The sequence below is a fragment of the Barbatula barbatula genome (assembly GCF_947034865.1).
Source record: "Barbatula barbatula genome assembly, chromosome: 11".
NCBI lineage: Eukaryota > Metazoa > Chordata > Actinopteri > Cypriniformes > Nemacheilidae > Barbatula > Barbatula barbatula.
The window spans coordinates 23,383,239-23,409,368 of record NC_136774.1 but is presented as its reverse complement, the minus strand read 5'-3'; the positions used below and the strand labels follow the sequence as shown (position 1 = coordinate 23,409,368).

Here is a 26,130-nt window from a genome sequence, read left to right as displayed (position 1 = left end):
TCTCTCGCTCTCTCTCGCTCTCTCTCGCTCTCTCTCGCTCTCTCTCGCTCTCTCTCTCTCTCTCTCTCCTCTTCTCTCTCTCTCTCTCTCTCTCTCTCTCTCTCTCTCGCTCTCATTAATAAACATTTTTAATTTGTTGTAAACATAACTCTTACATCGCTAGCCCAACGTTTAAATACATTCAGAAATAATGTTTTCTATTTGTTGGAATCGTTTGATCCCTCACGATTCGATTCAGAATCACTTGTTTAGTACACAATAGTACAAGTACAAGAACACAATAGTAACATGACAGTATCTTCCACGAATTGCCACATCTATAAAAAGAGAGGTTATTGACCAATGTTAGTGTATTAGTGCGCACCAGCGTGTCTATCTGGCTAACAAACGGTGCATATTTACAGAAGTATGTTCATGTTTTTAAGACAGTGACATGTTTTGGGAAACGCTATTTGCACTTACTGACAGGACAGCTGTGGTCAGGGCACCGCTCTTGCACTTCCACCCTTATTTGTTTCAAAGACGTCACGTTATTATATCAGTAAAGATTTTTTTTTAATCGATGTTCAATGTGAGTCTATTTTCCCTAATGTTTTCATTAGCTAGAACATATTTTGTAAGTTCGAAGAGTCTCAGTATGAGACATTTAGACTGATTCTTTGAGTTTGTTTATAACGGTGAATTGAATGCAAAGCATTCTTTAATGGTCCTGTTTGAAAACACAAAAAGACAAAACCAGGGTCTGTATATGAAATGCCTTTGAGCAGTAGAGCTCACCATTAAACACGGCTTTAGAGTTTCAATCAAAACATGATTTGGTGTAATTCTACTTTAGGATTGTTCTTAATGTTTTGAATGTGTGTTTGAGTTAATCGGAGCAGGTTTTTAGTGATGAATACTTTTCTCATCTCTCATCATTGATCTATTTCGTCTGTCTATGTTATAATTCTGTAATCTTGTGACTGTGATGAATTCAAGTTGTTTATAAAACATCACTGTACGTGTGCAGATAACAGAGCCATTTCTCAGCGAGAATTCAGCTGGTTAGAGCAAAATGAGCGTAACCGTGATCTGTTGACATATGAAACTCAGTAAAAGGTTTCGTGATAAGAAGCTCTCGTGTTGTAGAAGAGCAGATGACTGGGTGAGGTTTGCGTGGTATGTGTTTATTAAAGAAGACATTCTCAGTAATGGCTCGCGTCTCAGGATTGAAGGTTTCAGTTAGACTTCTGTCCCGAGGCTTCATACCGTTCGTCTCTTTGAGTCTCGAGTTGAATATTAAGAGTTTGGTTTTTCAATTTACGTGATTTAAAGGGAAGCTTTTGAAGCTTATGACTGTCCTGAACCTCGGCCTGCCCTGTCTAGACTTTAAATCTTTACTTTTATTCATATTATACATTTTAATAATATACACTTAAATAAAAGCTTCTATACGGACTCCTCAAGGAACCTTTCAGTTCTGATCTTTTTATAGCCTGCAGAACTGTTCTTTACGGATCCATACAGCCTGAAAAAGAGCATGTAGGAAGACTGTATCTGTGTCTTATCAGAACAGATCATCCTGGATTAGAGGAGTGTTATTCTCGCTCAACACACGACCTCCTGACACACATTTTTCTCTGTGTTCTCTAGGAGGTGTGATGGCTTTCACTGCTGTAAAAAAAAAAAGCTTCCTAATATAGATTCATAACTTCCACATAACGTTATTGTTGTTGAAAAAGGTTCTCTATACAATACAAAGAAGAGAAGGAAAGCATCTGGTCTTTATAGAACCTTTAACTGAACACAATTTGTGGAAGAGAAAATGGTTCTTCTGAGAAAACGTTTTAGTTTACTTTTTTAAAACGTTGTACACTCTTGGAGTGGTTAGTGTATGGCGGTAACAACGCCAAGTTTATGGGTTCGATCCCAGGGGATTGCATACAGTCAGAAACAAATTTATAGTACAATGCAATGTAAGTCGCTTTGGATAAAAGTAAATGTAAAAATAAAGGTGCTTAAAGGTTTCTCAAAGCGATGCCAAAGAAGAACCATTTTTGGTTTCACAAAGAACCAACCCGTTCATCCTTTTTATAATCTAAAGAAGCATTTTTTTTCCACAAAGAACCTTTTGTGAAACCGAAAGGTTTTTCAGATGAAGGTTCTTTATGGAATCAAACTGTCCCTCTATGACATCGAAGAACCATAAGAATGTTTTGTTGTGCACCCATCTGCTGCCGGATCAAAGCCGCACGCTATTGTGTGATCTGTACACGTGCTCTTTACAGTACTCAATACATTTACTGTACTCAATTATGTCTTTTAGAATCAACCTTCTGTACTATACGTTTTACTCTCATTTGAGGTTAAAGTTTCTTCTGGAATTCGCCATCTTGCTTCAACGGTGGCCCTAAACATTTCGTAAATACACTATTTCATTGGGCGAAATCGCCAACATAGTGCCTCAAAAGGGAGGGAGAACGGAGGAGGGGTGGAGTGAGCTGTTGGTTGCAATAGGCAACCTCACCACTAGATGCCGTTAAAATTATTAAAATATGTTTGAACTTTGCCTAAGTAAATTCAATGAACATGAACTTTAATACTTATTTTGTGTTGAGTTATAATGTTATAAAGTATAAAACCTTCGGTAAATCACATTTGCCCATCTTCATATTTTAACCAGTCATATTGATTTGTTAGGGTTAAGTGTCAGTCCTTGAGCTTTATTTTGCCCATGTTCTGATTTTGATATGTTCTGTACATCCGCAGGTCTGTTCTGCACAGTGACCGGCGACAACTGTCTATCATCCCCGTGTCAAAACAATGGCACATGCATACATACTTTATCTGGCTACATGTGTCAATGTTCTCATTTTCCTCTCATACACGACGGTGACAACTGTGAGCATTTATATGACCCCTGTAAATACACCGACTGCCCGAACTGCATCAGCACTTTAGGCACAGAGAACTACACCTGCCTGTGTCCGGACGGCTTCAGCGGACCCAACTGCACGCACAACATCAACGAGTGCCGGAGTAACCCGTGCACGGGCATCAGAAACCATTGTGTCGATGGCTTTGATGGATATTCCTGTCACTGTCCCAGTGGATACAGTGGGGATGATTGTCGGACTCGGGTGCGAGACTGCTCGGATGACCCGTGCTTCAATAACGCCACCTGTATTTGGGCACCGGATGGGTACGAGTGCCAGTGTGTCAGGGGCTTTCAGGGTCAACAATGTGAAGGAGATATCGACGAGTGTCTGTCACAGCCCTGCAGGAACGGTGCCATCTGTGTGGAGGGTATTGATGTGTATCAGTGTTACTGTGTGCCGGGTTTTCAAGGTCACCACTGTGAGATTGACATCAATGAATGCGCCTCTCAGCCCTGTGAGAACAACGGGACGTGTGTCAATGAGAGGGATCATTACATCTGTGAATGTCTGGTAGGGTTTACAGGTAAGCACTGGAGATGCTGCATGTCTTAAAGCAGAAGTTTTTAACTACTTTAAGCTTATTAACTCGATATTGTTAGTTTTGATTCATTCAATTAAGTTCTGCAACTAATTTACAACCATTTCAAAATGTTTAGACTTTAATTTTAAAGTACTTAAAAACTTAAAGAAGCCAAAATTTTTTTTGGGAATCAAATCACTTTGTTGTTGTTCAGCCACTTGTTAAGGTGATATTTATAATGTGTAATATTATTAATATAACTGATAATATAATGTTATTTTGTCATCTGAATACTTCTGCTAAACTCTTGCTCCCTGTAAAGGTGCTTTGAAACATACATAAAGTAAAATTTTATAATATGATAAGATATGATGTGTTATCCGCAGTAAACTATATTTACTATTTAATCTTTTAATATGATTATATATGTTATGACGTGAACTATACTTATAATGAACACAAGCATACTTGAAGTTTAAAAAAATGCCAAAACCCAATAAATTGTGTTTATTTAATATTATAGTAATGAAATATAAGACGGATCTTTGTGTCAAACACTTTTATCGCTTTCTCATCTTTCTTTTTTACTGAAGTGTTGTGTGACCAATAAACGACAAGCTTTACTCAAATGACCAATACTCAATATGTGAAATAGAAATATGAAATCCAATCGAACCCATGTGAACGTGATGCTCAAGCACCAACAGAGCTTCAGGAACACGAGACATTCAGGAGGTTTATTTTGTGTTTCGTCTCTGCTGTGTGTGTTGAATTTCAGGGGTGAATTGTGAAGTTGAGATCGATGAATGTGAACCGACACCCTGTCAGAACGGAGCCACCTGTCACGATCACGTGGGGTTTTACACCTGTGAATGTTTGCTTGGATATGAAGGCTTTAAATGTGGGCTGAACATCGATGAGTGTGACGGTTCGCCCTGTCTGAATGCCGGCCGATGTGTGGATCTGGTGAACAGGTGAGATTACTGAAGGTCGGTCCATTGGACATTTTAGAACGTATCATAAATAAGAAATCACGGATGAAACACACGTCGGTTTTTCTTTTCTTCATTCATGTAAGATTTTTACATTTTGTAGAATTCTGTTATGGTTTAATGGTTTATGAACTAACACAGTTCTGTAGTTGTTAATGTGATGCTTAGTGATGATTTATTTCTAATGATGTTGTGAGAAGTGTTTTCCATTAAAGCAGTGGATGTTTGAACATGACACGCTTTACAAATCTCAGAAAGTCAGGATTGCTCTCTGTGTTTCAGTCAAAATGCATTTGGTTTTCAGGTCTGTTTAATCATTTCGTCTCATGCTGATCTGATATTTCACAGCTGTGCATGTTGCATTTTAAATCAATGTCTTTATCTTTTACGTGCATACGTAATTCATACATTGTGATTTAGAAATAGTCAAGCCCAGCTTAAAAACTACAAACTTCTTATTTTTTTTAGTACTTATTTGAGCCTCTTACCGGCACATATTCCTCTAACCTTAAAGGAGTAGTTCATTTTCAAAATAAATGTTCATGATAGTGGACTCCAATGGACTCCAAACGGTTGAACGTGCAGCTTCAACTGGCTTTAAACGACACCAGACAATGAATAGAGGTCTTATCTAGGTCATTTTCTAAAAAAAAATTAAATGTATATGTTTTATAAAGACAAAAGCTCTCCTTGCTCTGTTCTGCGATGTTCGTTCATGATTTCACGTTATTTGGTCAAAATGTATCAAAAAGCATTTCTTTTCGAATAAGGAAACAAATATATAAACACATGAACATTTATTTTGAAAATGAACCAATCCTTAAAGCTTCTCTATTGGTTTGATCTCTATGACAAATGCTGTAAAAATAGTCTACAACGTGACTATTCTCTTTTTTTAGCACATATTTGTGTTTAAACTTGTAACACTGTTTCTTTCATGACAGTTATGAGTGTGACTGTAGTGGCACTGGATTCGTGGGATCTGTCTGTGATGAAGACATACCTGAATGTGCATCTGATCCATGTCAACACGGCTCCAGCTGTCAGGAAGGAGTTAATGAATACACATGTCTCTGCTGGCCAGGTAACACTCATGCTGTTTTACCCATCGGATTTTATGGTTGTGATTTAAAGAATTACAGTAAAAAGCTGAAGATCATGTCACATTACCATCAGCTTTCATTATCTTTTGCACAAAACTGCCCCCTAGAGAAATGTATTCGCTATTGTAGACACCCATGACGGGCTACGTCTGGAACGGAATATAAGCACACTGTATACTGCACATGCACTGTATACTGCATACTCTTAGCACTGTGAAACGATGCAAACAGCAGTATGGTGTGTTTTAGTCACGTAACTTTATGAAGTTGCATGTTTATTTGATTAAGTTCTGTACAGTTATTATTTAAGAAACAAATCTTAGGAAAAAAATTGTGTCATGGTCACATGGTTTCTTCTGCACATCATCTGGACATTATGTGCATTCAGTGTGTTTGCATGCTTCGCACAATTTTCAGACAACGTGTACACACAATGTAAACACATTTGGGTAAATCAGCTTTAAAGGAAAACGTTAAGATGTTTTTGTGAGAATTGTATATACGGAGCTCTTTGGTCCCAGTGCATTGATGGCATGCGATGCGAGTTCTGAAGGTGCATTGCAGTTATAAAGAGACACGAGTGAGGTGATATTCATACCGGTGAATTTCTTTCAGGTTTCGCAGGTGAGAACTGTGAGGTGGATGTAGATGAGTGTGAATCTCAGCCGTGTGAGAATGATGGAGAGTGTTTCCAAAGATCAAACTACAGTCTCTACAGAGTTCTGTCTGAGCTGGACACAGATTTCACCTTTGAGCATGCGGCGGGTTACCTGTGCCACTGCCGCTCTGGATTTACAGGTTATTTTATTTGTGTAATATTCAGTATGATGTTTTGCGGTTAAACAACACCAGTAACAGTTTTATTATCTGTTGCAGGTGAAAATTGCACTGTGAATGTGAATGAATGTGAATCCATGCCGTGTAAGAACGAAGGCACCTGTGAAGATCTCATCAATGCGTATCGGTGCACGTGTGCGCCGGGGTTCACAGGTGAGGTCACGTGACGTGAACTTGAGTTTTATATTTGAATGAGGCCCTTTGTCTGTTGTTAAGCACACACGGTTTCACGTCTTTAAGCATCCAGAGAAAAAAGGATTGCTCAGAGGTTGCCCTGTCATTCCTCAGGAGCTTTGATGGAAATATATCTGAGAAATATCAGTTCTAATAATGTATCTGAGATCTAACGCAGGACCCAAAGATGTCCATTTAATCTCATTGATTATTAGGTGAAATAATTGAGACGTTAAAGAGATCTGATCGGTGATATTTCTTTTTCATACTCTGTCAAAATGAATGCTATGTACTTTTGTTAGAATACATCTTAAGGGGACAGTTAGCCCACAAATCTAAATTCGCTCATTTATTCTCTGGTCATTCTGTGTGCGACTCTTTCTTCGCTGGAACACAAAAGAAGATATTTTGTGAAATGTCTCAGTGGTTTTGTGTTCATATCTCAATGGAGTTCAGTGTAGTTTGGTCCTTCAAAACATCTTCTGTCTTGTTCTGCAAAAGAAAGAAACTCATGCAGGTTGTAATGACATGATGGTGAATAAATGATGAAACATGTTTTATTTTTGCAGAATCAGATCTATTACAGTTATACTGTAGTTTGACACTTAACTGTTTGTCTGCTGACCAGCGGTAGACAGACAAACAGTTTTTAAGACATTATTATGGGTGACTCAAGAAATGAATCACTTTAACATCTCAAAAACTCTTAGAGCACTGAAAGTATCCCACACGCTGACCCCTGCACGGACTCCACAAAAATCACATCTCCAGTAATGAGTCGGCCTGTAACTGGCATGGAAAGCAATCGCTCACGCCGGCCTGGGCGGACGGCCATTCCTGATGTCAGCATTGACAGGAGCCAGCTGGGGAGGGAGGGAGGGAGGGCACGGTGGATTATTAGCCCAGCAGGGCAGCTCGGCCGAGGGGGAGTGATGCTGGACTCATCCACCGTAATCACTCCTTACCGCCTGGTACCTAGAGCTGGAAAGACTGTGGGTGTGTGGACACGTCTGTGAGTGTGTGTGAGAGAGAGACAGAGCTGACCTGGAGAGACAGATAGCAAGAACACAGAGACTGAAAGAGAGAGAGAGAGAGAGAGTTGGTGGACGTGTGCATGGGAAGCTGTCAGCTGCGTGTCAGTTTTCTGCGGCTTGTCTTGTCGAGGCGAGTGACTGCGGCCTGGACGTTTGGCAGGATGAGAGGATTAATAGTGGAAGTGATTTGCAGTGGGCTGCTTCTGGTGACAGGTACAGTGTCTGTGCTTTCTTCACGTCTGCAGGCCTTCTGCAGTAATGTCGAATTAACCTCCAGCGTGCTCATAATCCTCCTGTGCACCGAAAGTGTCCAGGCAACCACATGACCGTTTGCTTCCTTTCATAATAACGTCGTTCTCCTGGATTGTGCGACGGATCTCATGTTCACTTTTTATTCAGAAGTTCATTTATAGTTGTTAATCTACGAAGACTACACTTCTGTACTAACTAAATAAGCATATTGCATACTGTTTCTTAGTGCTAGTATGTGAAAAAATACAAACAGAAGTACGGTGTGTTGTTGACACGTGACATTATCATGTTGCATGTTTATTATAGTACTTTTTGTTAAGTTATTATTATTTTAGAAATCAATTTGAATAAAATCAAACATCTTGACAAAAACAACAATTGTAGTCCGCTGCTGGATTTGGAATCAACAGGTTTGTGGATGTTTAGTTGTCGTGGGATGTTTCGGAGGCTCAGGGTCTTGTGTTTGTATGAATTTAATGGGTAAACACTTAACACCAAGGTTATATTTGGTTAACTACATTAATGAAATGACAATAAACAATACGTCCATGGCGGACGTGACACACACAGTTTCTGCTAATCTCATATTAATCTTGAGTACGTATAGAGTAGTATAACATACATCTTATCGTCTTTAGATTGATCACATTAATAAAAGATAGATTCAGCTTTACGATTATTTTCGAAAACAGGCGAGGGGGGCGGGACTACTGCATGAGCACACAAAACATCGTTGCATGAACGTATGATCCCCCAAAAACACAGCTAAACTTTGCCAACGCAGTGCTCTCTCTCTTTCCGAAACCTATAGGAACGCTGGGGGCGTCTATCGAGCACAGAATTACTACGTCATTCGTCCAACTCATTTTTTCAGTGTTTGCTAAAAAACGATTTCATTTTCAACCTCAGACGTCTATATTTTATCCAGATAAATATGATTTTTTTACCCATATTACTGAGTAAAATCTGATTGATTTAACGTAAAATAAAGATTAAGCATGCTTCATGAAGTTTAAAAAACTAACATTGCTATAGTTCAAGGACATTTGTTTTCAAAAAACACATATAGAGTTCTGTTTCATTTACAGTCAAAAGGTTTTCATTTTACAAAGTGCACCAAATGACCTTGTTCTTGTAATTCCCTCTGCAGGTGTTGTTTGTGAAATGAATATCGATGAGTGTGAGTCTGAGCCGTGTCGGAATGGGGCTCTGTGTGAAGATGCCATCAATGACTACGTATGTTACTGTCCTTCTCCTGGACCGGAGCAGCTTCCCTGGGGCGGCCATAACTGTGACATCACTCTGACCGGCTGCATGAGCCACCCGTGCCAAAACGGTGCCACCTGCACACCTTCAATGCACGGAGATGAGCACCAGTACACCTGCCAATGCCTTGCTGGTTTCTATGGTGACGCATGCGATATCCCCACCACCTTCTCCATCTTCGCAGGGACTCATCTGATGGTGGCAGTTCCGCATCATAACCGAACCCGCAGGCAAGCTGGAAACCAAGGGCCCAGTGTCCAGCTGAGGATTAGGAGCACATTACAGAATGCAGTTGTGTTTTACCGGGGAAGCCACGAGCATTTTTTCACACTGGAGTTAATTGATGGAAACCTCGTCTCCATTGCTGAATCAGGAGACTTGAAGCTCCTTGCTCACCTGAGTGGAGATTTCAGCGATGGACTCTGGCATGAAGTCTTGGTTCGTGTGGATGAGAAACTGACTCTGAGTCTGTTATCGGAGAACAAGGCTACAGTTAAGGATGAAGTTCATAACCAGCTTCTGTCCTTCCAGACTCACGGTTTGGAGAAGGTTTTCATTGGTGGCGTTCCACAGGAGTACTTGAACCGAACGGAAACCAGGACGGGATTCGCTGGCTGTTTTGAGGATCTCTTGATAGATTCGCAGACGGTTCTTCCTCGAGACCTTACGCCGGACGTTCAGACGGGCTGCGAGAGGACCGAACGGTGTCATCCAGACCCCTGCTCTGATCGCGGTCAATGTGTGGACCTTTGGTGGGATTATAGGTGTGAATGCAGAAGGCCGTTCTATGGACGCAACTGTACCGAAGGTGAGGCCTTATCTGAAATATTGGTAACCCTTCCCTTTAAGCGTACTCCATATGTATAATACATATTAAAAGTAGTTTAAATGTATTCATTATGCCTTGTAATGCAGCTTATCATGCATTGTAATGTCTCATTAATAATAGTGACTACAGTTATTACATTTATGTTACCCTTATCTATTCATTATTACACTTAGCATTTTTTATTTGGTTATAATTCATTACAACAACATTTAATTGCCACATGAGAAAAAAACTGGACATGAAATGTGATTTTGAAATATTTTATTAGCTAATTTCTACCGAATGCAGACCTTTCACGAGGAAAAGCTGTTTACTTTCAGTGTTTATTTTAGAAATCACGTTCAAATGTCACAAAAATAGCTATTTGGATAAATAATTTGTAGACATAATGTCAGATATGTTATTAAAATAACTTTGTATTTATTTTTGTATAATATTAGATTGTACATGTCAAAATGAACCTCCGGGTTACTGCGTGTTATTAGTTTTGAGAGGTTGTTATTTGGGAATAACGAACCTGCAAATATCGCGACTAGCCAATCACAATCAAGCATTCCAACCGTGTAATAAAATAAACCAATTTATATTCATTTTTTATCATATAAATTGAATTAAAACTACTTACAGTTATTGATTCTTTGACATTTGATCGCAGACGAAGACCAATCTGAGCTCAGTTCGACACATTGACATCTCTATAATGACAGACTCTTTTCTGACTCTTTCTCAGGAGAAATATCTAACGTTGAACTTTGTCTCGTCCTACAGAGCACTCATCGTGGACGTTCAGTTATGAGCGGAGAAGAACCTTCGCTGCGTTTCCCATCACGCAGACGCACGGAGTCAATATCACCGTATCATTCTGGCTGAAAACACGTCAGTTAAACGGCCTGATCCTTCAACTGAGGCGTCGGAATCACGCTTACCTCACAATTTTAATAAAGAACGGCTCAATTCACGTGGCAGTGCACACCTCCATCAGAAACACCTCTGACTTCATAAACAATGGGACGAAACTCTTTGTGACGATTCAAAAAGAGGGAGGCTTTATATTCTTTAATAAAGACCAGCTGTTTACTCCTGGAGATTTTGTGGATTTTGAAGTGGAGTCAGGAGATGTGGCGTATCTCGGGGGACTCTCTGAAGGAGAAGACACGGCACAGTGGGGCGGATATTTAAAGGGCTGTCTGCAGGACGTCCAGATCGACGACGTGCAGCTGTACATGTACTCGGGCAGCATCAGCCAAAAACCACAACATCCAAGCTACTTACCGAAAAACTCGTCAAATCTACTGGAACACTGCATTGGTGACCGAATGTGTAAGGTGAGAGATTGAAGTGTCGAGAAATAAAAAGATATTTATTTCTTTATACCTCAAATGAAGTCAGGATGTAAATTATTGGTTAAAAAACGGTCAGTTCTGGTCCTTGATTTTGATTGGTTTAGCCGTTATAAAATACCCCGATTTATAACTGCTGACAGCCTTACAAAGCCTAAATATCCCTTTATTTACTTAATTTTATAAAACCTTGCTACACATATGGAATAATCATTGTATAAAAGCAATAATCCCGCAAAGCTGTTATAAAATCAGATTATTGCTTTATTTTGAGCCGAAGCTCTCGCAGAAAATGCTCTTTGTCTTCTCGGTGTTTCTCAAATGTTCTCCGTTTTTTTACAATCACAAATCATCTTGGATTGTGTATCTGTAGATGAAGCCATGTCAGAACGGAGGAACGTGTGTCGATGTCTGGAATGACTTTGAGTGTCGCTGTCCTCTGAAGTTCTCCGGAAAGACGTGTGACAAGCCTGTGTGGTGTGTTAATAATCCGTGTGTTCCTGGGAGTCGATGTTTAGATTTACCTGATGGTTACGAGTGTGAGTATCTATGAACTCGAGATCTGAGATCAAAAACGCACTCCTTGAAATGGCTGCTGCTATAATATTTGGAAAATACAAATGTGTTTATACTTGAAGCCAAAAGATCAGCTTTGAAGTTTTACACACCAAGCTATTTTTTTTGTAAGAAGGTTATTAATCTCCTATGTTTACTTTCGTGCTGGTTTTACTTATAAATCATTCAACTTGATCTCTTGTCTTGAATATATTCCTCCTCCCACCAGGTTTAGCCAACGCCACGTTTCAGAGCAACTCTTTGCAGTTCAATGCCACCAGATCCCTGCGTATTTCCGTGACAAACATCTCAATCGAGCTGCGAACCCGTGATTTAAATGGAACGCTGTTGCGTGCTTCTAAAGGTGTGGAGTTCTTCTGCATGGGCCTTCTGAATTCCTACCTGATCGTGAAGCTCCGTGCCGGTAACAGTTTAGAAACTCAAGCTTTCAGTAGCATAGTGCCCGTTTCGGACGGCGAGTGGCACCAAGTGGAACTCTACATGTCCGGTTCTCCCAACACGTCATCTCGATGGCACCTCAGCGTGGATGGTGTTGCAGCTGGCGATAGCTTGGCAGCATCTGGCAACATGGACTTCTTCAACCACTCCGTCGTGTGGTTGGCTGAAAAATACTCCGGCTGTTTGGGCGAGGTACGGATTGGTGGCGTGTATCTACCATTTGTTGAAATTCTAGAGGAGGAAGTGCCGCAAACGTCACGGTTCATCGGGATCGGCAAGTTGGCGAAGCCTCATCTGGGATGCCATGGCAGACCCCCGTGTCTTTCGGAGCCTTGCCAGAACAATGGCACGTGCATGGACCTCTTCAATCTCTTCCATTGTGAATGTGCCCCGGGATGGATGGGGGATCTGTGCCAGGATAACATAGATGAGTGTGGCCAACAGCCTTGCGTCTATGGGACCTGCAGAGATTTGCCGGGAGACTACGAGTGTCTGTGTGCTGCCGGCTATAGTGGTAGAAAGTGCCAGGTGGAGGTGGATGAGTGCCAGGACCATCGCTGTGAGAACGGTGCGTCATGTGTGGATGCGGTTGGTGGATACACCTGCGTTTGTCCACCTGGTAACACAGGCCTGTTCTGCCAGTGAGTATTACAATTACACAAATCACTCTCGTGTGAGCCAGGCCCAGTTGTTTAATAAGCACTGTTTAACACATTAATTATTGTTTCATTATTTTTCATATTCTTACTGTAATATGCATTGCAGCAGGGAAGACGATATGACTGCTCCATGGGAGAGCCGCTTAAGTTTAATGTTAATGAATAACAGAGGTAAAAAAATGGTTGGGTCCGAGAATAAAGAAGGATAACAGTGTGATTATAGGATACAGCATAAAAACAAACACATTAATGCATGTTATATGGATGTCAAAGCACAATCTATTGTACAAAACTAGCTGCGCGGTGATGTCGTATCAAAATCCGACTCCCCTGTTTTCCACTACGAAGGTTAGGGTTAGGATTAGGTGTGGGGGTGGGCTTTAGAGATAGGGACCAATCAGAAGTAGGGGAGACAATAACCTATAATAAACCATTGGCAAACCAGTCACGTGATTAAAAAACGCATGTCGCACATAGAAATAGTGAATAGAGCTTTCATGTAGGCATGGCGCCAACAACGGCAAGGTCATGGGTTCAATCCAAGGGATAGTATAAAACAATGTATGTCGCTTTGGATAAATGAGTCTGTCAAATACACAATGTAAGAAATGGTAAAAGAGACTTTTCTATACAGACTTTACTCTTTTCTTTTTAGAAATGGCATCACTTTACACTTACTCTATTCTAATCACATATTGGTGGTCGGACCTCGTGCAAATAGTTTCTGCCTTTATTTATTTATTACATCCAGCAGGTAGGCGTCGCTGTTAAATTAAATCCGCTGTTAAAAGCTTTTTGTTTCTTTATGAAACTTAACCGCATGCATGTGTTGATTAAAACGTAATGCTAGAAAGTGTGTTTACAAAGGATTCGTTTCTGTAAAATAAAAACGAAAAGGAGAAAGAGAAAGAAAGAAAGAAAGAAATATATCAAATAAAATGTGTTTTGGTTCAAAATTCTTTCATATTCATTTAACACATTTCTTGGGGCTGTGAAAGTTTTATGAACATAATAAAAATGCTGGCAACTTTTTTTTAACTGCTGGTGGTGAAAGAATGAATCCTCTGACCAGATATGTTTTAGGATCATGCCGAACTCCCGGTGTGGCACATTATATGCCAATAAACACACATATGGTTACTTAATAAATAAATAAATACCATTTTCATATTTTTCACACATAATCCCATTGGTTTTTACACAGGTACATATCCCTGCTGTCCCTCCAAACCTTGTTTCTCTTGATATTTTATACATATTCTTTAGTTGTCATAAATCATTATTATTAGTCACCCTTGTCACTGGGTTTTGCAAATATCTAACCTAAAAAGTAAAGTAAAAGACAGCCCTGTATTAATCATTAAAAAAGTACAGATTTCCTGAAAAATAGCAAATTTAGAGGTACGAGGTGACGATATGTGAAAATCATGTGGCTTTTCTGTATGTTATCTTGGATATCATAATAGATGTTTCTATATACTGTATCTGTTTATTATTCAAATCCAACCTTTATCATTGTTATGTGTGTATATTTCCATCAGGTGGCGTTTTCCTCCTCAGCAGTGTGAAGTTGATCTTCAGTGTGAGAATGAAGGCACGTGTGCTGATGGATTATGGGGGGCAAACTGTACGTGCAGACCGGGGTTCACCGGAGAGAGGTGAGAATAACATCTTCACACCCTGCAAGACACGAGGCTGTTTTCCTGCAGAGCTCTCACATGTTCATTACAGCTTAATGATTTAATGAGATTTGCTGAAGTAAGACATGTTCCTGAAAATAAACATCCGTGTTTGTCCTGGAATAACATTCCCTTCAACCATCAGTTATAGTGTTTGTGTATTAGAGTCGACTTATAAAGCCTATCAACTTATGGTTTTCTCATTCTTACATGCGTTATCATTTTCCGGGTTTAATATAGTTTTAACGGCATGTCTGCTTTAACATGATGTCTTGTCATCTATTATGCTAATTTAATCAATATGACCCATAGACGTCCCCTAGCGCTGTAGACGTCCATTTCATGTGGCAGATGAAATTGCATAGTTTGGTTTTGCAATACTACTATGAGACTGGATTATTAACTCTTTTTTCGTCTAGATGTGAAGTGGATATAGATGAGTGTGAGACCAAGCCCTGTCTCAACGGCGGCACCTGTGTGAACCAATCAAACTCGTATTTCTGTAAGTGCGCGTCTGACTTCAGCGGAGAACACTGTCAGAACACTGTGAGTCAAAATCTTTGTTTTAGTTCCTGCACCATTCTGTGCCATCAACTCACATTTGTTTCTCTCATTTATAATGCATCTCATCTATCCCAACCGTTCTCATTCTCTCATAGAAACAGCTGCAGAGTGAAGGTGTGCCATGGCTGCTGGTGGCCGTCCCGCTGGTGTTTCTCGGTGCTCTTCTGGCAGCCGTGGTACTGGTTTGCATGGTTCTCACTGCCAGACGGAAACGCCGGTCGGAGGGAACGTACAGCCCGAGCCAACTTGAGGTAGCCGGAGCCAGATTGGAGATGGGGAGGGTGTTGAAAGTTCCTCCAGAGGAGCGACTCATCTGATAAACATATACATACGGTATAAAACTTCTTCAAGTGACACGGATATGTGAAAAAGCCAACATGTGTGTCAGTGCTTCATATAGAAACATCATAGAAGACAAAACACGGTGAAGATGAAGTGTATGATCCTCTGGATCTAACCTTCACAGCCATAACAGTAAAAAACTTAAGTGGAGAACCTAATTGGAGGTTCTCGACTCAAGAGGACGTTGTGTTCGGTTTGTGTTATAGCATCTCATGGGATGTTTTCTTTTATACTTTTGTTATGATGTCAACAACCCATAAATGCCACACAGATGCGTGTGTACCTCTGTCACAGTGCCCTTCATATCAGGCCGATCTTTACCTCATCACGGTTTCATTTATGGTACCCTAGGATGTGGATAAAAGTCTAAGCACACTGTATTACCTTTTTGCTAAATGCTTCGTAAAGATTCATCACATTACCCTGCCTAATGTCAAACGTAAGTATACTTCAAAATGATTTCATGAAGTACAAAGTTTGATTTACAATATCCATGTATTATAGTATACTTTAATGTAGTCTGCTTACGTGTCAGTGTTCTATTTCAATGCTACTTGGCCCACTTTTTAGTTTACGTGTGCTTTTTAGTACACACCTAGTTTACAATCATAGAAGGGATATTTCTGCGAAGTACATAAAAGGTTGATACAATTGTACGTAGTTTTTTTTGTCTTTACTTTGATATCAGAACAGAGATGAATCACAGCGGTCAACTAGTCGTATAATAGCAGACAGTCAGTTAGCTACTTTGATATATTTTTTCACAATTTTTAAAAGATTCTTAAACTTCAAAGCACTGCCAGAGAATGTTCCTGAGTCTATTTAAAGATGTTTAGAAAGGATTTAAAGATAGAAATTGTTATTTTAAGAAACTGTGTCTGTGGCAACGCTCCGTAGAATCCTTCTAGCACCTTTTATTTTTTAATCAAATTATACTCAAGCTTTCTTAAAGAGTACGTAACATTGGATTTTTAAGGTCCTACATTGGTTTATGGAGTTTCCAACAACAAGTTTATGTACATACAAGGTGTAAAAACACTTTTATGTCGTAATAATAGTCAGTTATTCTTACCTCACTTCTTGACTGACTCTCAAATGATTCGTTCTGCGATTCATTCGTCTAATCCCATCCTATCCGCGAGCCTAGTATCATGTGATTGGTCAGATGGTGTAGTCTGTTGTGATTGGTCAGCCAAGTTCATCTTGTGCCGCAAACGGTACGCCTATCATCATTACGGGAGTCAGCTGTGATTGGTCAAATGCATTCATGACTCAAATGAAAGCCTATCATTATTTACTGGGTTGGATATTATATACAGTGTATAGAAAGCAGTATGAGTCTGACGAAGAAGCATCCGAAGACGCTTATCAACAAGAAACTCCAGCACGACTGGAGCATGATGTTCGGTGGCAAGTGACAACTCTTGCCATCAAAACTTCCAGTGTGACAACATGCATGTCATTGACATGAAATATAATTTTTTACTTAAATTACTTTAAATAGTTAGTAATAATATTATTTCGTCTTTACTGTGCGTTGTTATGTTACATAGAGCATTTTAGAAAGTCAACGTTATGAATAACGATTTTAGTTTCACCCCATATACTGTATCTATATAGGTGCAAAAAGCACATTTACAATTCTCTAGTAACCGTATTATACTTGGACTAGTTGTCACGGCCCACAGTGTACGATATTCGTATCTTCAGATGTTATTACAATACAGATAAATAGTCACACTTTCAGGTTGTGATTCGGTGGAGCTAACAGTTCCAAATAAAGTTGGTATGTCCCCTCTTTCAAGGATAGTCATTTAACATATCCTTCAGTGAACAGGCCAAGATTATTGAAGCAATATTCGATGCGTGTGCAGTGTAAAACCCTTAGGTTATACTCCATTGGTGTCATTTGAAAAATGAATTGTAACCATCGTTTCCTCAGAAGTAGTTTAAATAAGACAGACTTTGTTTCACAACGTAGAACACGTGTTCTAGACATGATGCACACGCATCATGAACGAGCGACAGTGTTTGGGGGAGGAGAGGGATGTTTTCACGGCATTCCCAGCAAAACGTAGTCGGAGACTATTTCTAGTGACGTAGATACACGTGGTTAGAGTCTCGGACTTGGTCACGTCTCGTTTGCGTGATTCAGAGTCGACTCCCTTTTTACAAGCCAATGTATTTGTGATGTATGTGATGTTTGAATCACTGTGCCTTGATATTATCAAACAAGTGAACATGTGCAGCGGTTTTCTTTCTCTCATGTGTGTTCGAACAGATTTGAGATTATCGTTCTGCATACACTGGATTGGTTTCAAGATTTGCTTGATGTTCAAAGGATGTAACATATATTTAATGAAAGTCACTGACTCACTCAGTTTGATGTGTCAGTATGTGATCATAACACTGGATTCATGTGTGTGTGCGTGTATTTTTTTCAGTTATTATTATTTTACCGTGAGATGTGATGACTATTTGTGTATATTTTTATATTTGTATTGTTTATACTTTTTCTTGAATGTGTGTTATGACAGGACGAACCAAGCGGTAAAATTTTTTTCTGACATCGCTTATTGTGTTTGACAATGCTGTGAATCTAATCTACAGACCCAATTAAAACTGCTTCATATTTAATAAAAATGTATTTGCAAATAAATGAGTGAGGGTGGAGGGGTTGATGATGAAATGTGAAATCTGTCAAGTCTGGTCCCTAAATCAGTGGTTCTGAACTTTTTATTCCAGGACCAACTTAAAACACACAGGTATATCTTAAGACACATGAAGAACATGCGAAAGAAAAGTAAAAACATTATTAGTTATTTTTATTTTCCTAGTCTTGTGTAAATGGAAAAATGTCAATCGCAATCAAAAATATGTCATTCAAAACAACCCGGTGCAAAAAATGATTTTCTCATTAGTCATTTTTTCTTTGTTTTATAGTTCAAATATCTAAACATTCTTATATCAAGAAAGAACTAAGATTTTTAGCCTTGTTTAATGGAAGACAATATAAGAATTAGGAAAATGTATGTTTATAATCTGCCGATCGGGTCAGAAAAACAAACAAACAAGTAAAAAAAGTAGATTTTTCTTACCCCATTGACGGATGTTTTTCTTTTAAATCACTTTTATGAGACTCACTGAATATTCAGACTAGTATGAGCCATCTGAAGGGAGTCACATAACATTCCAGAGAGAAACTCCCAAACCCAAAGTCATCACAAGACCAGTCTGGAACTTACAGGAACACGTCATCAGTTTTACACAAAGTCAGAATTTCATGAAACTGTTCCTGTTTCGATCAGAACAATTCCAGACACAAGTGACATTTAATGATTGTGAACATGACATTTCTACAACTGTGGCTTTAAAGTGATAGTAGTTCACCCAAATCTTTAAGATTTATAATTTTTGTCATTCCCAACCTGTTTGTCTTTCTTCTGCAGTGCAGAACACAAAAGAAGATATTTTGAGGAATGTTAATAATCAAACAACACTGAACCCCGTTGACTTCTAGTATATGAACACAAAACCACAGAGACGTTTCTCAAAACATCTTCTTTTGTGTTCCACTGAAGAAAGACTCACAGATTTACTAGCGCATGAATAAATGAAGACAGATTTGTGTGTGCGCGCGTGTGTGTGTGCGTGCGTTTGTGTGTGTGCGTACATGTGCGTGCGTGTGTGCGTATGTGTGCGTACGTGCGTGTGTGTGTGTGCGTACGTGTGTGTGTGTGCGCGTACGTGTGTGTGCGTGCGTGTGTGCGTACGTGTGTGTGTGTTCGTGTGTGTGTGTGCGTCCGTGCGTGTGTGTGTGTGTGCGTACGTGTGTTTGTGCGTGTGTGTGTGTGTGTGTGTGTGCATGTGTGTGTGCGTACGTGTGTGTGTGTGTGCGTGCGTGTGTGTGTGCGTACGTGTGTGTGTGTCCGTGTGCGTGCGTGTGTGTGTGCGTACGTGTGTGTGTGCGTGTCTGTGTGCTTACGTGTGTGTGTGTGTGTGTGTGTGGGCGTACGTGTGTGTGTGCGTACGTGCGTGTGTGTGTGTGCGTGCGTGTGTGTGCGCGTGCGTGTGTGTGTGCGTACGTGTGTGTGCGTGTGTGTGTGTGCGTCCGTGTGCGTGCGTGTGTGTGTGTGTGTGCGTACGTGTATGTGTGTGTGTGCGTGTGTGTGTGTGCGTACGTGTGTGTGTGTGTGTGCGCGCGTGTGTGTGTGGATTTGATGAACTTGCCCTTGATGTTATTCAACAAGTAGGCAAATGACTAAACAGTGTAGTATGGCATACGTGCATCAAAAACACTGAAATATGTTTTCGTCATATTAACATAAACACAAAGGCAGTACAACAGTGCTTCCTTTGTAACAAATAGCATTATGGTACAGTATATACAATATAAACCAGAGCATGATTCTGACAGGGATCACGAGAGTCACTCATATGACAGCTTTGTTTCTGTATACTTACCATAGTATGTCCACCAAATTGGCAGCATATTTCTTTATGAAATGCCTTCTCTGTTTCTTTGTGGATGCCCTGGTACCCTTGCTTTTCCCTGAGAGAGAGCGAGAGAGTGGGGGGGCACTAAAGTGACAGGCATGACAGGAGGGGGGGGGGCGACTGGTAAGTATCACGTCAGATATGATGGCTCTCGTGCTGTCTCTAATGAGGGAGATCACCGTCTCCCACACTGTGTCAGGAAGCGTCGACAAATCATCCACACGTCACGCCGGGGCCCGGAGATGATATGTTGACAAATGCAGATAGTTCACTTTTAATTGACACTAAGAGACTGAAACGCTGCCGCTGTCAGGAGACAAGCGTGGAAAACAATGCAAGAGGCTTGTGGAGGGAGAGAGGGGAAGAGAGAGGAGTCGGATGTGCATTGTTGTCACAGGTTGTCATTCTCTCTCTCTCTGTGTGTGTGTGTTCAAAAACGCTGCTGTGATTAGAGGTGTGTTTCCGTGGGACCGTCAGCTGTGACATGTGAAGCAAAGCAGAGCTCTATTGATGCCGAGGCAAACGCGGAGATGATGGAGGGATTCCTTAAACATATAAGCACGTTCATTTGGAAAAGTGTTTGAGGTACAGTATGTCACTGAAGATGGTGGAGGTTAAGACAAGATGATGGAATTCACCTTTCTCTTGAAGAACCGTATATATTCGTAGAGACTCCAGCATACGCGTTATTGAGGACAAAAGTTACCCTATAGAAGCACACTTTTTATCTGTAGTTATGCCAGATTCTAGAAGGCCCATCCTGCAGTATGTGTAATATAGCATCTGAACCAGCAGAGGGCGGAGTGAACACATCTGTCTTCATGTTTATTGTCCAGTTCGTCTTTACAGGAAAAAGCTTCAGTAACCTTAACATTGACAAAACCCCAAATGATTAAAAACATATTTCGTATTAAAATGACATTTACTTTATTTTAGTAAAAGTGTAGTAAGCATGTTGTTGGTGGATTGATTTGCTAGCATCTGTATAAACGCAGCTTTACAATAGCGAGGGAACAATGGCAAATGTGTGGTTACTACGGTTTGAATATAAATACATCAGTTAAACTGGTGAGTGTAGAAAAAACATGGTTCATTTTCGTAAGCGTGCTAAAGTAAACTCTAAACAGTTTTGCTGTAGTTTTGCTGCTAGTTGCCAGTAACTTACTGTAGATTTATATTGATGTAATTTATTGGCAGCAGTTTGTTCAAAGACAAATGAATATTAAACATTTACAAGTCTTATAGTCATTTACAAAAAACGATAAAAAACAGCCGCATGCAAAGCATTCCGGGAACCATAAATCCAAATAAACCTTTTGGTTCCCAGAATGCTTTGCACAAGGCTGTTATTTTATACTTTTTTCTGTAAAGATAAAGAAAACGGTTGCCAGTAAATTACATAAATGTAAATCTACAGTAAGTTACTGGCAAACTGCTGACAGTAATACTGTAATTATCCCATAGCCTAACAATAACATGTTGTGTTTAAATAATGGAGAAAAAACAGGAATTGTTCAAACAGAGAATCTTTTACAGAAATATTAACAAACATAATAAATAACAAGTCAAACATATGCATACAGAATAGTATTCTAACTTTACACACTTTTGATTTTGGTTTAGCATTTGATCGCTGTCACGCTGCCTCCGTCTCTATATCATTTCCTCATTTACTGTTCACAATGTTTTTTCACCAGTCTCGTGTATTCCTACAGCACTGTGACATTAGTGTGTAAAAAACAACCTTCAATACCAAACAAAAATATAACTGAGGTTATAGCCCCTAACTCACTAAAACGAAGCCGCGGCCTTACCGCCCCGCACACGCTGAATCCTCGCTCGCGGCCTGTTTCCGCCCATCGACCCTCACAGGATTTTCCAACGCTAGCGTGTCTCATTTTGTCCACATATGGAGAAATATCATGTCTTATTTGAATACATACATAGGACTCGATTTCAGCCTAATGGTTTCGGGTCAGTCCAGCGTATAATTATTATGCCACTTTCCGGATCCTAAATTGGCTCGGTGGGTGTGAATGTGCCGTTGTTTCGTCGCAATTTCACTTTAAATGAGAAAACCTTAAACACACAGTAAAATCCTAAACATCTCCTGTCACATAGACACACGCAGGAAGCTTAAGAGTCTTATGGACACACAGTGGTTTCTGTCACTATATCTCAAAGACGTCCATTATTTTTATACAATGTTCATATTTTCTATAACAAACCTTAAATTTAACGCAAAACCGCTAGAGCATTCCAAGGGAACAAATTCTGATAAAAATTTATTAAAAACTCCTTTAGATAAAAGAGAAAATAGTAAATAATAAATGTATTCTGTTTTTTATTCTACAATAATGAGGACTACAAATCCTGTTGTGGGGATGCTTCTCTATATTCTTAAGGATTTATTTCCTAACTACAGTCAACCAAATACACACCATATCTTAAGACACATTTCTTTTGCTATTGACCAAAATATTTTTGGAAAGAATTGATCATTGATCAAGAGTTTGTTATTTTAATACATTCACCCTCAGAATACATTGCTTAATGCTTAGATTTGATGGTAGATGTACAGTAAAGTCATATAGAGGGTGTATTTCATTAACTCGACTCAGGACCGGCGGCAGTCGGGTGTCTCATCCAGGGATGTCACGCCTGATCCAGCCATCTTTGCATTTACAGACAAATGAGAAAGAAAAAAAACCTTCTCTCTCTTTCTCTCAACAGGTATTGTTCTGACTTTTGTTGAAACTAGTAACTTTGTTTTAGCACCTATTGTATTATTGCTCCTGTATGACATACTGCTTATTGCTCCCTGAACTCTCTGCAAGTCACTTTGGATAAAAGCGTCTGCTAAATGACTAAATGTAAATGTCCCCCCTAAACTTGAAACAGGGTGGAAATCTCAGGGAGGCAAATGAACAACAGAGCTAATTAACTGCGTAGAGCTGACAGAGCGAAGCCAAATGGCTACCAGCCAGCCCGGCAGAGGAAGAAGAAGACCTGGCGTTCAGCTGGATCGATGGAGGAGACCACTTCATTAAAGACCCCTTGGAAGAGAGCGCGCGCGAGAGAGAGAGAGAGTCTGTTTAATTAAGTCTGTGCTTCAGGGTCTAACAGCAGCCGTACAGCCACTGCTGTCACTGATTCGGCCCTTCTCTTGTGTGGCTCTTCGCTCTACACCAGGGGCCGTCCTAAAAGTGTGTGTGTGTGTGTGAATTATTCTCATTCAGCTCTATGTCCTTGATATTAGGTATTTATACCGGAGAAGGAAACTGAAATATGCAAAATACAGACTCAAAATGAGATACTTTACAATTATAGTTTATTTGTACGGGGATTTCTTTGTATTTTAACAAAAATGACGTAAATTGTAAATCGGTTTTGCATTTTGCATTGCACCATCACCACCAAATGAAAAAAACTAAACCTGTGAAGTTTGTGCTGCATTATCCAAACTAAACTTTTACAAATGCATACAATAAAGATTTCTTCAAAAATTTGTTTTTATATATAAATACGTTGTGTACAATTTTCTATTCAGTAAAACTGCAAATTATAAATCATATTAAGAGTTTGGTTCTAAAATGAGATAATAAAAAAATGTTGTTATGTTGTAATGCTTTTATTGTGTTTTATTGTGTAAGATATATTTTTTGAGTCATTATGGCTGAAGATTGATTGAAATTAATTGGAATGCACAGTAAAAAAACATGATTTTTTATAGTTATCTCATTTTGGAACCAAACTCTTTTATAAATGATATATATAATAATTGGTAATATGTTTTTAGGGCAAACAAATGTATTGTGATTTACAGCTGGGGAAAAATGAAGAGACCATTTCAAATGATAATGTTGTGGTCGTTCCAGTTTAGCGTTTGATGAGATTCAACCAAATCAAACCTCAGGAGTGACAAAGTCATCGAAAAGCAACGAGAAAGACTGACAGCGTTAATAATCAAGGTTATCACATTAAAATTACTTATGAACTTTTCCAAAATACATGTAGAAATATGACTGTCATACTGCGTCAAAGTGAATCTGAACTTGTTTTCTTGGCAGTATTTGAGATCTAAAAAAACCCAGAGACTATTTTCTGTTATTTTACATGTTTCTCCTGTTTTTTTTCTCCTCATAATACTTCAGGATCTATCATCTTTGAAAGGAAAATGATATGTGCGTGTAAAATCCATATTGTGTAAGTGGTACAAACTGAAATCAACCCGAGATGAATATGGATGGGCTCGGCTAGTGCGTGCCCCCCGGAAACATACAACCTGCATGCTGCCATATTGGCACATGGCCACTGGCTCAAACAAACCTCATCACCTGACAACACCGACTTGATGTTTAAAGCATAAATGTACTGTTTGTAAGATCTGACTGTCCTCTGTCAAAATAAAACACCAGCTGAACTTTAGCCCAACTTGAACATCTGCAACCTACCCAAAGCAGGATTTCAGACTTGATTTCTGACTCGAATGTAATTCTATGTGCAATCCCGTCTACTGACCACCTCATGCCACCCACAGGTACAAACAAAGAGACCGAGCAGCCGACACAAAAAGGAGTTCATGCATATTGAAACCACAGCAGGTTTTCCTAGTCAAGAGAGAGCAAGACAGAAGAAATGAAGGCAACGTCTCAAAGCTATTTAAAACACCTAATGTATCTCGCCCCCATCTAATCCATATTTCCCTGTGAGCTTTACTGAACAAACTGCTGCAAGATTTAGCATTTCAATAGATTTCATTAATGCATATGCAGGTGCTTATGGCAGTGTCAGGAACGTGCCCACCGGGACCGAAGTCTCTCGGCCCTCCGCCAACGCGAGTGGCTACATCCATTTTTGTTTAATGCGCTCGAACACTAATGCATTTGAACGGCAGGGTTCTCTTCTTCATTTGAATGGCTGCATCGGTGCGATTCGGATTTGTTCTCAGTGTCATTGCGTGATCAAACATTGTGACACAGAAAGAGTCATGTTCGATAACGGCACGGTCATGAGTCTAAAGTAGAGAGTTTCAGTTACAGGATTATTTTAAATGATCAAGTCTGAGCTAAACTCTACAACTGCGTCTTCTCTTATTCGAGTGATCCCAGAGGAGAATGTTGTTGCTCTTTCATAAGGAGATTTCATGGCATTGTTTCATTTTCATTTAGTCTCAGATGCGTCTCCTTGAATTGCTGAGAGAGACACATACGAGAGTGTGATAGTTGAAACACATGAAGGGTACGGAGGTGCAAATGAATGTAGATCGTAGAGGTAAAAAAAATCTGGGTTTGAGTCAATTTGATGAAAAATCTAATTCATCAATAACACATAAACATCAATAACACATTTTTACATGTTATGATAACAGAAAGTAAGAAGATTTGCAAGTAAAAAATTTGAAGGATCGTGAACACATTTTAGTGACCCTAAACTTTTAAAGAGCAATGCACCTCTGTAAACTGATCCTTTATCAACCTGAACAAACTGTAAACATCTGACATCAAATGTAATCAAAGACTTTTTCAGCATATCACCGGAGACCCTGGCAATACGTTTAGGTGTGTGAATCATCCAGTGTGAAGATGTTTCCTCAGCCCAAGAACAGCACGCGTGAGATACTCGCTGCTTTACGGTCTCAGACTTCAGCCGAGCCTGCGGTGAAGGTAGCGGAATAAGAAAAAAGTGTGAAAGAAGGAGAAGAATGTGAACGCATCGGCCCTCCTCCTCTCCAAGCCTTCTGGTGTTAAAATAGTCATTGTACGGAGACGAGTCTCTTTTCTGTCATACACAGGGATGGAGAGCTGATTAACAGCACACACACACACGCGCGCACACAAACACCGTGCAAATGTGTTTGTCTCTTTGACAGTATGTCTCAATTAAAGCAGGCGGCGAGGAATCACCGCACCAGGGACTCCTGTCCTCTCTACCGCATGCCTGACTGACCCCCTACTACACACACACACAGACACACACGAGACATAACACACAAGCCCCCCACCTCAAAGACAGATTCTCTAGAAAAAACAACAACAAAGGAAAGTGGAAGCAGAACAGAGGCGATGGAGTGACAGCAAAGAAAACACCACAAAAGAACTAGAGAGAGA

The 26,130-nt window shown here is 39.8% G+C and overlaps 1 protein-coding gene across 1 annotated transcript in view; it reads left to right on the top strand.

Moving 5' to 3' along the window:
• crb2b (crumbs cell polarity complex component 2b) overlaps window positions 1–18,169 on the top strand; it is an 18,882-nt gene extending 713 nt beyond the window's left edge. The window contains exons 2-13 of the mRNA XM_079468162.1: window positions 2,749–3,441; window positions 4,217–4,412; window positions 5,375–5,514; window positions 6,149–6,331; window positions 6,410–6,523; window positions 8,981–9,904; window positions 10,694–11,250; window positions 11,639–11,804; window positions 12,050–12,920; window positions 14,480–14,596; window positions 15,037–15,163; window positions 15,277–18,169. Of these exons, the coding sequence (XP_079324288.1) occupies window positions 2,749–3,441; window positions 4,217–4,412; window positions 5,375–5,514; window positions 6,149–6,331; window positions 6,410–6,523; window positions 8,981–9,904; window positions 10,694–11,250; window positions 11,639–11,804; window positions 12,050–12,920; window positions 14,480–14,596; window positions 15,037–15,163; window positions 15,277–15,498 (4,310 nt within the window). The 3' untranslated portion in view covers window positions 15,499–18,169. The remainder of the gene's footprint in view (window positions 1–2,748; window positions 3,442–4,216; window positions 4,413–5,374; window positions 5,515–6,148; window positions 6,332–6,409; window positions 6,524–8,980; window positions 9,905–10,693; window positions 11,251–11,638; window positions 11,805–12,049; window positions 12,921–14,479; window positions 14,597–15,036; window positions 15,164–15,276) is intronic.
• Window positions 18,170–26,130: the final 7,961 nt, after the last annotated feature.